At 37.7% G+C, this 13,997-nt stretch overlaps 1 protein-coding gene across 3 annotated transcripts in view; it reads right to left on the reverse strand.

Annotated features, from left to right (window-relative positions):
* Positions 1-13,997, reverse strand: part of SBF2 (SET binding factor 2) — a 474,770-nt gene that overhangs the window by 26,253 nt on the left and 434,520 nt on the right. For 2 of the 3 annotated variants that reach the window (XM_035722821.1, XM_035722820.1), the window contains 4 exons: positions 6,749-6,933; positions 3,308-3,484; positions 890-991; positions 1-186 (listed from right to left, as the gene is read on the reverse strand). In XM_035722821.1, coding sequence (XP_035578714.1) covers positions 1-186; positions 890-991; positions 3,308-3,484; positions 6,749-6,933 — 650 coding nt within the window. Of the gene's footprint in view, positions 187-889; positions 992-3,307; positions 3,485-6,748; positions 6,934-8,280; positions 8,356-13,997 lie in introns of all 3 variants that reach the window. The other variant, XM_035722819.1, reaches the window with a different exon arrangement.

The raw sequence follows: 13,997 nt of genomic DNA on the forward strand, positions 1-13,997 counted from the left end.
CTGGTGTACACAGTCTAAGAACTGCAGGAAGACTGGAGTAAAACCACTACCCTGACAGTTGAGGGTCAAGCTGCTCCGCTGACTGAATTTATGACCAAAAGAGAGCCATTCTTTTTCGACCAACATCCGGAAGCCTTCAAGTGTCCTATAAAAGGGATCACTGAGTAACTGAACCAGGGATGTCACCTAAGGCACAAGCAGGATGGATACTTCATTACTTTCAGTCCCGAAAAAATTTTGTTACTAAGGCAGGCAAAGTCACCTGAACAAGCAAATTTGTTCACTAACTGCCCCAGGACAGCCAATCAGATTAATTCTGCAAACTTTCCACAGTAAAAACGAAACCTCAAATTCATTTTGGCTACATGTTTTCTTTCAGGGACTTACGATTTTAATCTTTACCCCAACAGTGTGCTGTCTGCAGCCCTCTCCTACAAGTTAATTAATACGGCTAGAGGATCGGTTCAAACCTATTATCTACTTTTTGGCAGGTATAGATGAACATCTTACCTAGTTTATATTTACACTTTCCTTTTTTCACTCTGGAGTTGGTAAAGGAGGGGCTTATTGAAAGCCAAGGAAAAGACTGACAAAACCCAAGAAGGATGGTCCATGTCCTACCCTCTGATCAAGGGCTCCATTTGTATGCTCGCATGGTGTATCTGTCATGTGAGAGCCTGATGCCCTGGGGCCAGAGCTCCAGCTTATGTAGTGCCTGGAAGCTCAGGGCACAGAGCTCTCTGATGGATACTAAGTGGTTTTTAACATAGGACTTTCTCTATCTATAAACACATTAGTCATTATACAAAAGATTCATCTGCAGAATTTAAAAACAACGGAATTTAAATATAAATCTAAAACTATATAAAACTATGTTTTAATAGTTTACTTGTGCAGTGATGTCCCAGCCTTCCTCCAAACAGACCAAAACTGAGGAACCATTCTCAAGTACTTCTGATACAACCACAGCCAGCTGCATTATCCTGTGAAGCTAGGAGACAGGAAAGGAGGCCACAATTAGACCAGGCATTTTCTGAGCACCACAAACAGACAGGCTCATTATCAACCGTAGATAACGAAACAAGTTAGGGATAAAGTATTTGGACAAAAGAACCACAATAAGTTTTATATGCTTAAAGTTCTTTGTCAAAATCAAGATGAAATAATGACATGATTTAAAAGTAGACATATTTTATTCTATTTTATTTTTTTTAAAGATTTTATTTATTCATTTGACGGAGAGAGAGAGAGACAAAGAGAGACAGAGGGAACACAAGCAGGGAGAGTGGGAGAGGGAGAAGCAGGCCTCCTGCTGAGCAGGGAGACCGATAGGGGGCTCGATCCCAGGACCCTGGGATCATGACCTGAGCCGAAGGCAGACGCTTAACGACTGAGCCACCCAGGTGCCCCCAAAAGTAGACATATTTTAAAACAATGTGTTCAAATAACGGACAATGAAATAAACTGGCCGTACATGATCCCCCCCAAGTAGAAGAGCTATGGAATTCCAAAGAGTGGAAGAGACTGAGGGTCTAAGTGGCCCTACCAACACAGTTACTGGACTTAAAATGTGTTTTTCTATGATGTAGTCAATTCTACTTCAGATACTCTTAATTTTCCTGTAATTAGATAGGAGGATGGTTGCACAACTCTGTGAAAATACTAAAAAGCACTGAATTGTACACTTTAAAGGGTTGAATTTTATGACAAATGAATTTTATCTTTTAAAAAAGACACTCTTATTTGTCTGCACTGTGTATTCAATGGGAAGAAAACTTCTATTTGTGCTCAGCTTTTTAAGCCAAGTCAACAGATTCAAGTCCCTAATGAAGCATACAGATTCAAAACCAATTGTGTATTATAGTTTAAAACTATATTTTAAGCATCATTTGATATAATTTGTAGAATGAATCCATCAACTAACATAAAACAAAATAACCCCCGTCCCCATATTTTAAACAGAGCTGGGCTATTTTAAACCCAGGAACAAGGCACATATCCTCTCCAGCAATGGGAAGCTTCTCACTCACTGTTCTATAACACAGCCATTACTAGGCCTGAATTCTCTTGGGCTTAGCATTTGCTCTAAGTTAACTTTGAAAATGCCAATATCCCAAGCGGGGCAATATTTTCCACTATTTTTAGTCACCAACTTCTGGTACGGACCCACTTTGGAGTAAGAAGCAGAACACACAATGTACCAGAACAGACAGATCTGTTGGGTGGTGGGAACAGTTTGGGGCTGAGGCTCATAGCTTAGGGACGGAATGGAGTTTTGATCAGCTCCTTCCATGGGTATTCAAAAGTATCCTGAACTGCCATAGTAGGTATTAACATATCCTGATCTAGATTTATAGCTAATTGTATATGTGGCTGTTTTTTTTTGTTTTTTTTTTTTTAATAGTTTAAGTATCTTGAGAATAGTCACTGCCCTGGGTACTCCCATTATTTCCTGGCTCATGGCAAACAACTCTTTTTCCTCCTTAAGAGAGGCAGGAAGCTTGGAGGCAGATAGGAACAGGGGATGAGAGGGGCTGGGAACTGCTACAGGGGGCAAAGGCACAATGGGCATAGCATCAGTGGCCTAAAGACAAGGCTGAAGGGTATACCGCAGAGATGCATTTGGCCAAATGTCTGCATCAGTGTCTAAAACATGCATGTCATAAATACCTTTCTTCTGTGGTTTGGAAGAAATGAGGGTTATGTGTGCTGGCATATCTACTTCTCCTTAATTTCTCAATAAGAGTTTAATTAAAAACATCCCAAGCTTGACTGAGCTGAAGAAAGGATATGCAGTTTTTCCTAAACCTTAAGTAGGCTTTAGGGCATTGATTGACCTTGGTGGCTAGTCTGAGGGTGAATCTAAAATCTAGACACATGGAAAAGGCAGAGACACATGAGAGGTGAGAAAGTAAGAGGGAAAGGCTCTTGGAGTCATCTAGAAATCACGTTCTGTCCTGGATCCTCACTTTGCTGACAACAGAGCAGCAGTCCTATAAATACTTGTTGATTAAATTTATTGCATATCAAAGTTTCCATCTAACAATAAAGACCTCCTCTTTAGCATCCTATGAAGACCAAGTTTGCAATGATAGAGAGATGAAAGCCCAGGGATGAAGAATTCTAGACCCATCAAATAGATCACATGGTTTCCTGGAACTGGAAAACCTTTATGGAGGGCATACAAGAAGGGGAGAGGGTCAGGTAGTGGGGGAACACAATATTTTTACCCCTCAAATATCAATTCTGTTTATCCAATTGGACTTCTCTTTCCTTGAGTTATAAGATGAGCTGCTCCAGACATTACCTGTGGGAACCACTCAGAGTCTCCCAGGGCTTTCAGGAAGGTCACTTCTGAGTCAGTAGGGATGGTGCTTGGGACACAAGCCCTCATCAGTTTTTTAAAACTGGCTTTAACTTGTCGGATGTCATGAAATTCAACAGGAACAAACTCACAATTTAAAGCAAATTCTAGCTTGAAGTTCTGTGGGTAAAGATGAAGAGAATTAGGCAGATGAAGTGCTGTAGGTAAAAGAGCACTGTTTTTAACAGGGCAATACTTAATGATGTACAGTTAGTTGAGGCCAAGTAGCTACAGAGGTTGCAGAGGTCAAGAAAGTCAAGAAAGTCAATCTTATGCAGCTAATGTGTCAATATTACTGGAAAGAGCCATTTGTAAGGTCTTGTGGTTTGACTTGGCTTGCTGTCATTCTGAGAATTTGGAGAGACTACTGGTAGGCTGGAATCTGATGGAATTTATAACACCATATATAAGCCAATTATAAGGCCATGAGCCTGGAAGTCTAAAGAGGAACCAATGACACATGGACAGCATGATTAATCCAAAACTGTAAACTAAGTCTCCCCAAGATATACACGGTAATGAAAAGGTAATATACTGTTGAGGTTCCAGAACTCTACAAATTAAAGTTTGTAGACATACACATACTTGTTTCTTATTATGCAAGTGAAACATAGTCATTGAAAAAAAAAGGTAGAGATAAACATTGAAAAGGAAATAAAAATCACTATCTCACTACCCTAAGACTGCCCTAACATTGTAGTTACTCTTTTAAAGGTAATAATACAAAATTTTATATATAGTAAAATCTGAAAGGTTTTGTGATTTCTAGCTTTGGGACATATTTTTTCCACTCAGTATGACACATGTATCAATCTCTATTTATTTGAATACTTTTATCATTTACATTTTTAATCCATATGAAATTTATTCCACACGAGGTTGTATTTGTAATTTAAAAATGCTAAACTGATGGTCCTTTGGTCTATTTTGTTTTGATAATCTAGTGGCCTAGTTCTGAAGATTTAAAAGTTCTCAACTTTTTCGTTTCAAAGAATGAATTAGTTTTCTCACATTTCTCTGTGCTTTCTTCACATTCTGCCAAAATTACTCTATTGGATTATTTGCTTTTCTGAGAGTAAAACTGCTTTCTGCAGATTGGGCGTATAACAATGCGAATGTTAACACTACTGAACTGTACACATTAATATGGTAAATTTGTGTTATTTGTATTTTATCACAATTAAAACTGTTGCTAAGGACTTATGCATAGGGTCTGTTTCATGTTTTATATTGGTTATTTTAGAGTATTTTTAAAAAGGTATATTAAAGTTTTAAACTAAAAAGCAAACAATTCTTTTTTTAAAATAGCATTTTTAATATGTATTAAGAAAAAAAGTTTCAAAAAAAAGAAAAAAAGCTTCTTCGTCTTAATAATTCCTCTTTTAAAAAGGAAGCTACCCTAAAGAAATAATCTAAAATGTAGAAACAAAATGCCACTGAATTGTATCTCAATAAAAAAATAAAAAACTATATGCTTGTAAATGTGACTGCAATTTTACATATAGAAGATAGATGTAAAAATCCAACAATATGGGATGCCATGTAGTGATTAAAGTAATTATGAAGACTATTAGACAACATGGAAACATGTTCTTGAGATAAGTTCTTATCTGTTAGTTTTTTTTTTAAACTTATAATAGATAAAATATAGTTTACTTTCCAGGAAAACCAGGTTCCTTTCCATTTCTCAACTGTACATGAGCTACGTATGCTTATCTTATGAACCAGGAACTATCAACCACCGTGTTGACACATCCTAGGTCAGAAGGAATTTGTTTCTAACTATAAGGTATTAAAGTATGTAAATTGAAAAAGGTAAATAAGGGTAATTCAAGATTATTTAGAATTGGTCATTCTCTACTTACTTACTTTCCTGTATGTCTCCTTTGTGGGGAGTAGAAAGTGTTGGGTTGCAGCTAGACAGCACTGTGCTAGCCAGAATGTGGCACACATCAGACAGATAAGGACCTACACTCCACAGATACAGTTGAATAAATAAAAAGGAAAGCTTGAATGGAATATACAGAAATCCTAATAATTACTGTGCCGGGATGGTAGAATTATGTTTTTAAAATAAAATACTTTATGGATAAAAGAAAGAAAAAGAAAGAAGGAAGGAGAGCGATGGGGGAAAGGGAGGGAGGGAGAAAAAGGAAGAGTCGCAAGGAGTCAGTCCTTCTTACTCATATATGCATGATCACACAGCTCGTCTGAGGACTGACGTGCAAAGGCAATGGCAGAGGTGAGAATTTAGGAGACAAAGCTTGGAGAGTGATTCAGGTCATGAATTAGTGGTGTGCTGAAGTGTGGAAAGTCTGTGCTCTGGGAAAGATACTGGTGCCAAAGAGGCTGGACAGGCAGCCCTGGGTTACTGTTGAAAAGTGTTCCAACTATTTTCTGGATATAAAGTTTTCTGCTGTATCAGAAGACACGTGTGCATACTTAAAAATGGAGCATTACCCAGCAGTTTCATGCCCTCTACCCTAAAGGTTGTGACTAAGTGATTGCAGCAGGCCTGGCAGTGGGAGAAGAGCGAGCAAAGCTAGCTTGCCAGAGAAGAGATGACTCAGTCACTGGCATCTTGAGAAGCAAGCGTGTGGGATCCTGCTCACAGCCCCAGCTCCACAGTTCAACTGAAGGTCTGTCTAGATTGTCCAGTGCTGACTGGAGCACTGGGCTAAACTTTGAGGGGATTTCTGAATTAACAAATACTTTTATTTCCCACAAACCTATCAGTGGTAATGAAATTTATTTTGTAATGTATGAATTGCTAAAACAAACCCGAGGAATAGTTGCTTTTGGAGGTAGAGACTATCTTTACAATTTATAGGACCTGAGCATAGTCTTCAGCTCTTCAGTATAATCATTCAAAAGTAAGAATAAAGTTGATTAGCATCTAATAGTTTGAAATTTCTGACTTGCCTTAGGACATGTGTCTCTGTATACATAGCCCTACAAAGTTTTTAAAAAGTTAAGCTTAGAAAACAGTCTTGGCCTTCCCTCGTCTCCATATGCAGTGCCATAGTCTTCTTTTCACTCTCCTACCTCCCTGTAACTTTCTTTATCAATAGGGATCTGTTTTGCCAAGGGTACAGATTCCTATGGAAGCTGAACTAAGACAATGGAAAAACACAGCCTGAATGAGCCTTATTTCTTTTTTGTAGGTACAGTTCCTAATATTCCTGATGTTTGATTTTTTAAAGTATATTTAGAAATACATACATACATATATATGAGCTAAAAAAATTTTCTAGATTGATTATTAACTCCAGGTTAAGACTCTATGCTGTAAAACGAAATTTCTAGAAAAGCTGGTTTGAGGTAAGTTTTATAAACTGCCTTCGTCTACCCATAAAGCTTCCAAGTGAGAAAAAGAAATCTTACCCTTAGTTGCGACTTTTCACCAAATATATAAAGGGCTGCTTGGCGTTTCGAGAGCTGGTTTTGCAGGTAGGTGTTGTTACTAAAGGAGGTCGAGTGGTCCCTGCCTGCCAGCCGGGCACCAACATCAATGAAAGATGTTGGAGAGCTGATCAGGCGAGTGCTAGAGCGAAGACTTGCCCATACACCTTCACAAAAGCCAAAATAATTGAGTGAGATAATCTGATGTGGGAATGCCACTGAACAGGGAAAAAGATGCATGCTCTGTAGATACAGTTTTAGAGGTAATAGCAAATTAATTCATCTAAGTAATCATGGATCATATTGGTCATTTGTAGTTTACTTTTGCAACATATAAGCATTATTCAATACAGCATTTCCAAATCACACAATCTTAGGGTTGGAGGGATCTAAGAAGTCACCCAAGTCAATCCTATTTTTGCCTTTTGATGTAAAGTCAGTGTTTATAAATGAATGCTGAGATCATAAATAGAAAGAGTGCATGACACAGGGAAACAAAAAAATGTGGGCAGAAGGCAACAAGATAACACGGAGTGACTCAGTTTCTCAGGGTTTCATGAAAAGTGTAAGGAACACTTCCCTGCTTTAGCCAGTCAACACAACAAGAAATGTACATTAAGTAATAAATTAGAACTTTACTATACCTACTAAAATCGGAGGCTGGATTTAGAATTAATATTTGTGTGTCATGCCAAAATGACATAATTTTAAACCAGCAAATATTATATTCTCATCTTTTTGTCCCAGTATCCATGAAAAATAGTAAGAAGTTATAAATTTAGTAATGTGCATTTCATTGATACTTAGGAGGCTTTATTTAAAATTTCAGTCAAAAGCAGATGTCTTCTAAGGGAAAGGCCAAAGCTAAGCTGCTAGAAGAATCTCATGTTATAAATTGACCTTATATAAATTAGAGAAATCAAGAATTTCCACATGCAAGTGAATACTAAATATTCAATATCTAAACACAAAGGCAAATATTAAGCCTCAAACTTTGACTAACACTGTAGTACCTTCAAAACAACAGAGCCCCTTAGAAAGGTCCATATGGTGTTCATGCTGGTGATGGGGTCATTGGGGTAGAGGACACTGCCACTGCTTCCCTAAAGTGAAGTTTCTTCTCTAGATTTAGAAAGGCTCTTTGAGAAGCTTTATTTAATATTTGCCAAATGTTAAATCAATCCATGTTTCTAGGTGACCGAAAGTCACCATAATGTTTGTCTCATCTGCTTTGCTCTTTATAAGCATTTATAGAGTTAGGAGACCAGTTCCCAAGAAAAGGTTTTGTAGGTGATTTCTGCTTAACATGGATGAATCTTTCTACGTAACCTATGAGTTTGTCTTAGATATTACGGGAAGTGTTTATAAATGGAATCACAGAGCAAATTCAGAATGTGGATGAAAATAAAGGACATAATTTGACAAACAAATGTGAAAAAAGTCACTTGTAACAAATATGCTTTCATATGAAGATGGTTAAAAAGAGTGACACATCAGGACAGATAATACAGTACCTTGATTATGGACTCTTCCCTTAGTTGAAGATTTGGGATTTGACTGAGTAAAACATTTATCTCTGTACCCATGCACTGGTAAGTGAGATTAAAGACAGAAGGAGGAATGAAATGTAGATAGCAGCAAACATCAGAGCAAATTGAGTAAGAGAAGAATAGGTTATTTAATTTTTGAAATTAAGTTAACATAGGGGGAAAATGTAAATATAATAAAAGTAGAAAATATGATTAACAAAAAGCTGCACAGTCACACAAAAAAGATGAACTGAGCGCCTGTTAAATGAAATGTCAGCACCTGATTATATATATTATAAGCACAATGAAATGGACAGCACAGCAGAGTGCCACGAACAAATTATACCAAATGGAATAATAAGCTTTTGAAAATTGTCATTTGGTGAGAAACAAATTTATATAATAAAATTAAGGAATTGGGGGTGGGGTGTAAACGTTAGGAATGCATTGGCCCTAGTATTTAAGGAGGTTGATGGATTGGCAAATGCTACGTGTTGTTCCACACGTTTGTTCTTTGAGCAAGGTCATCACATCAAGAATGAAGCTCTTGTAACCATTTGGAATAACTAAGGGCATGTTTTTGCAGTACAGCATCAAGCCTTGCCACACTATCTTTTTTTCCTTTTCCTTTTGAAATTATGTTTATTTTTAATAGATGGTATGAGCAGCAAGAATTCATGGTCCTGTGACAATCCCCAATGCCACTAAAAAATATAGCTTGTGATGACTGAAGTAATGACTTCTCCTAAAATCCCTACTTGCACCAAAATGATAGGCAGTATTAGAGATAATACTTTTGTAATTTGAGTAATATTGTTTTTTTCCCCCGACAGAAAAACAGTGCTCCGTGACTGTGGCAAACTTCAACTGGTGGTGACAACAGCAGTGAGCGGCAGGTCACAGTTCTATTATTGCCTGAGCAAAGGAACTGCTCAAGTCAATTAGGGAAAATGATTTTGCATTTATTCAGGATTGAAAATGTTAACAGCAGTATTATTAAGCTATATATTGCAAAACTGCATATGACATAGTTTGATAAAAGAAAAATCATTAGTAGCATTTTTTCATTTCTGCCTCACTCCTTTAGAAAAAATGAAGGGCATTAATGGCTTTAGTGGCCAAAGGAATTCAGAAAGCTAAGGGTTGCGGAGGCACTGGCTGATTGCACACAAGGAATTCTATTGCAAGATAGAACAAAGACCATGGGACAACATGGTAAAGGCACAAGGCCTCCTGTGTGCTGGCCAGCTCCTCTCCTTTCTGCTAAGGTTTTGAGATTTCCTAAAGGAATATGGGACCCTAAATGCTTATGGTGAAGTTTGACTGGTTGGTTCCTGATTCTGAGATACTGTTCCCTGAACATCTACCACTTTTGTATGTTAGTTCCTTTGCCTGGAACTGATTCTCACATTTCTTTACCTGACAAACTCCTTATCCCTCAAGATCCAGGAACAATGTGAACTCCTCTGAAAAGCATTCCTCACTGTCCCCAGGGTTGTAGACAGCTCTATTTGAACTGTGATCACACTGTACTGTGATTATTTTGCACATTTTATTCTACTAGATTTTGTGCTCCAAAGGGTAGGGACCTAAATATTTATTGTTGTATTCATGCTGGGAGCCTAACATGTAGGTACTAAAAACAGTTGTTGATTATTTTCTTTTGAAAATTGATACATTTGGAGTTGTCATGGTCCTTCTACTGTATCTTCAACTCTTGATTACTTGCCCCGAGAGAATGAAAAGAGGGGTATTAACTAATAAAAAAAAATAAGCACTTCCCCAAGTAGAGGCTCATTAATGAAAAACTGCCAAGTGTTCATCACATAGCTGAAAATCAACATGAGCACATGGCCTGTACTAATATGGGGCCAGCAGAGGGCTTTGAGGACAGTAATCCCATCTGGCAGTCATGTTAACCAAAGGCATTACACCCCCCCTTAGTGGTTTTTGTAATCACTTTAGTAGGTCAAGTTGGTATTTTTAAAGAAGTGAAATAGATTAGAATTTGAAAATACTATGTACACTGCATGTGGTACAGATAAATACTGTTTCATGAAACTTCTGTTTTAGTATATATACATTTTGCATTGTGACTTAGTGTTACCTGATATACTTCTATAATGTAATATAAAATATATTTTTAACTATGAATCACGATAAAAAAAGTTTGTAAGTTGTTGGCCTAGACCTAGAGCAGATGTCTTCTATCTTCTTGCCTTAGGCCTGTGAGGAGCAACCTGGTTTAAGGTAATTTAAATGCAAATGTAGACTTTTCTCCCAGTTCAGTGGAGTATTAGGCAACTATAACTAATAACCACCACAACAATCATGGAACTAACATTGACTGAGTTCCTATTATGAACCAGTTAATAAGTTAAGTGCTTTACATTTATTATTTCATTTATTCCTCATAACTACTCTAAAGTTAGATACTATTTATTATCTGTGCTTTATAGATGAGGACACTGAGCATTAAGAGGTTTCCTAAATTGCTTAATGATCACACATTAAGTGGTAGCACTGTGGTCTGAATCAAACTCTTAGTGTCTTGTCATGTAAGCAACCATGTGGCCCTGGAACCATCCAGCAGGGTTTGGCTAAGCGGATTGCTTCAGGGAAGAAGTGGTGCAGCCCATCCCACCAATGGGGATGCACTGCTGTTTAAAACATGAGTGTTTCCTAAGTATGGGTATTGTTCCCTCCATTCTGTTCAGGCCAAAGGAAAAGAGGAAAGAGATGCTTGGGTTGGATGTGGGGATGGGACTGAATTTATCAAGGTGGCCTTATGCCTAGCACAGTGCATGAGGTACACGCTATATTCAGTTATGGCTACAATGAAACGGACTGAACCAATCCCAGTACCAGTTATGCTAGTTGCTAAGTGATCTTGGCCAAGTCACTTCATTTCTCAGAGCCTCTCAAAATATGTATCCTAGAGATTATTATAAGGATAAACTATCACATGTAGAGAAACTTAAAGGGCCATGGAAATATAAAGGATGAAAAATTAAAAGGCTGCCTCCATGTGGCTACTTCTCAAATACACTGAACTATTATTATATTTTTGTATTTAAGAGGCAGAACCGATTTTCTTTTTTAAAATTAATTAATCAATTTAAAGTGGGCTCCACACCAGGCAGGGCTTGAACTGACAACCCTGAGACCGAGACCTGAGCTGAAATCAAGAGTTGGACACTTAACTGACTGAGCCACCCAGATGCCCCTTTCATGACATTTTTCTAGTCAACAAAATAATTTATCCAAGTTATAAGTATATGTGCTTTCTGCATAGGGCTCAAAAGTGATTTTACTTTCAAATGAAAAGCAACGTGCTTTATTCACATCTTCACTTTTTCTTAACTAGTTCTTGTGTAAAGAGGTTGCTTCCCCTGCCTTAGGAACTCATCAACAGGCACACAGAATGCAAAGTGATTGCCCTGACTGAAAAAAGGGTGATGGAGAAGGTGGGGGTTAATATAAACTCTGGCTCATCATGAGTGAGAAAGGCACATGGTGAAAATAACCTAAGAAGAAAACGAGGACCCAAGATTATGACAATGAAAGAAATGAAAAGAGCAAAAATACAGAGAAGAGGAAAAAAGGAGAAGGTTAAGAGGAAGATTTAGAGATAGGAGGCTCTTCCCACACAGGATAGATGAAGAACTTCTGGAGAAGTGTGCCTAGCTATCTGGAAAAATGAAGAGACTCTCACTGAGGGGAGGTACAAGGAAATGAACTATTTACAGGGTGTGCAAGTGTCTACACCTTGTCTTGCCCTGGCCCGTCTGAGTGTGTGTCTGCCTGTGACAGTCATGTTAATAAGGAATCTTCTAAGACTTCCCAAACTTGCTTGCCCAGTCCATTCCTGCTACTCTATGTGAAGAGGATGATACTGTTCGAAGAGACAAAGGAAGCAGCTCTAGGGATCAGGGAAGAAGTTGAAGGTGCCAGGAAACAGCAGTATCTCATCTTCCAGTTAACCACTGGGACGCTGGAAGATTTGGGAGGCTTTGGGAGAAAAGAATTAAGAGATGGAATAAAAAAATAAGGTTTGTGTTTCTGGATCCTAGTTTAAGATACCAGGATGATGGGCAAAAAACTGTCATAAGGAAACACACTAAGTTCATAGTAATTTTCAGAAGAAAATATTTGGGAAGGGTGTCAGAAATAATAATTATGGCCTCATTATGCATAGAATGGGTCAGAAACAAATTAAATAGGAGATTTTGACCCTAAGAGGTAAATATAGCCTTTTTGGTACCTTTGAGAATAGCAAAGAATGAAGTCATGACTAGAATGTAACCACAAATGGGGATCCCCTTGCATAAAAAAGGCTGAGTTTGAGGCCAGTATTAAATAAGAGAAGATAATGTAGGTGAAACATTTTGGTGAATATCCATGAGCCTTAGGTACTAAGATAGAAGAGGTAATTTTGTACCTGAAATTTATCTTACAAGTCATCTGGCCAAATGGAGGAATAAATAATGTGTTCTTGATGAAATTTACAAAGGCAAAATTCAAGAGCAGAGCATAGAAAAACTGTTGACATGCCTTGCTGACAATATAAACTTTCAGATGGTAAACAAAACAATAAGGGGAACTGCAACTTTGAGCCAAATTCTGATCGGAGCTCTTGACAATGGGAATAGCAGGCAGGAACCTTAGGAGACAGTCACTGCAGTATTTTTTTGGTTCAAATTCACCAAGAAATGATAAGAATGAGGTATGTATCTTAAACTTTTAAACAATGGTATTTTAAAAATTCAGAGGAAAGCTTTTTATGACTATTATGAGTTAAACTATATGCCTCTGCTCCAACTTGTATGTTGAAGTCCTAACCCCCAGTACCTCAGAATGTTATCTTATTTGGAAATAGGGTTATTGCAGATGTAGTTAGTTAAGATGAGGTCATACTGGGGGGGGATGGACCCCTAATTTTATTATGACTGGTGTCCTTATAAAAAGGGAAGATTTGGAGATGGACACCTAGGGAGAATATCATATAATGATGAAGGCAGGTATCTGGGTGATACTTCTACCAAGCTAAGGAATGCCAAAGATGGCTAGCAAGCCACCGGAAGCTAGGGGAGAGGCATGGAACAGATTTTGCCCCATGGCCCTCAGAAGGAACCAATCCTGATAACATCTTGATTTTGAACTTCTAGTCTCCAGAGAACTATGAGACAATCATTGTTTAACACAACCAGTTTGTGGAACTTTGTTATAGTAGTCCTAGCAAACTAAGACAATGACCTTCAGGCCTGAAATCCTAATTCAGAAGATGAGTGAAGAAGGTTGAAAGCTATTAGGAAATCCTGCAATTGCAGAATATTCTGATGGGTAGAAAAAAAAAGTATCTAAAGAACCAGTATGACTGCCAGAAGATGTGCGTAGTAATCTTGGTCTTCAAAGGGGAAAAAGTGAATTTTGTGAAATAGAGCCTTCCTTTATGTTGATTCTGAACCAAATTCTAGGATGGATTACTAATGGATAATTTATGATTACTCAGGAAAAGGCACTAATTCCTGTAATGAGTCATGGTAAACTAAACATATAATCTTTTGTGATATAGTTAACAGTTGGAAAGAGTAGAAAATATCGAATTAAAAAGATTGGCAGAGATTTAGAAATATGGGCCAGATGGGTTTTAGTAGGACTTTTAACCAGTATATATTAAGAGACAATCTCTTTCTTCAGGG

Source organism: Zalophus californianus, chromosome 11 (assembly GCF_009762305.2).
Source record: "Zalophus californianus isolate mZalCal1 chromosome 11, mZalCal1.pri.v2, whole genome shotgun sequence".
Lineage (NCBI taxonomy): Eukaryota > Metazoa > Chordata > Mammalia > Carnivora > Otariidae > Zalophus > Zalophus californianus.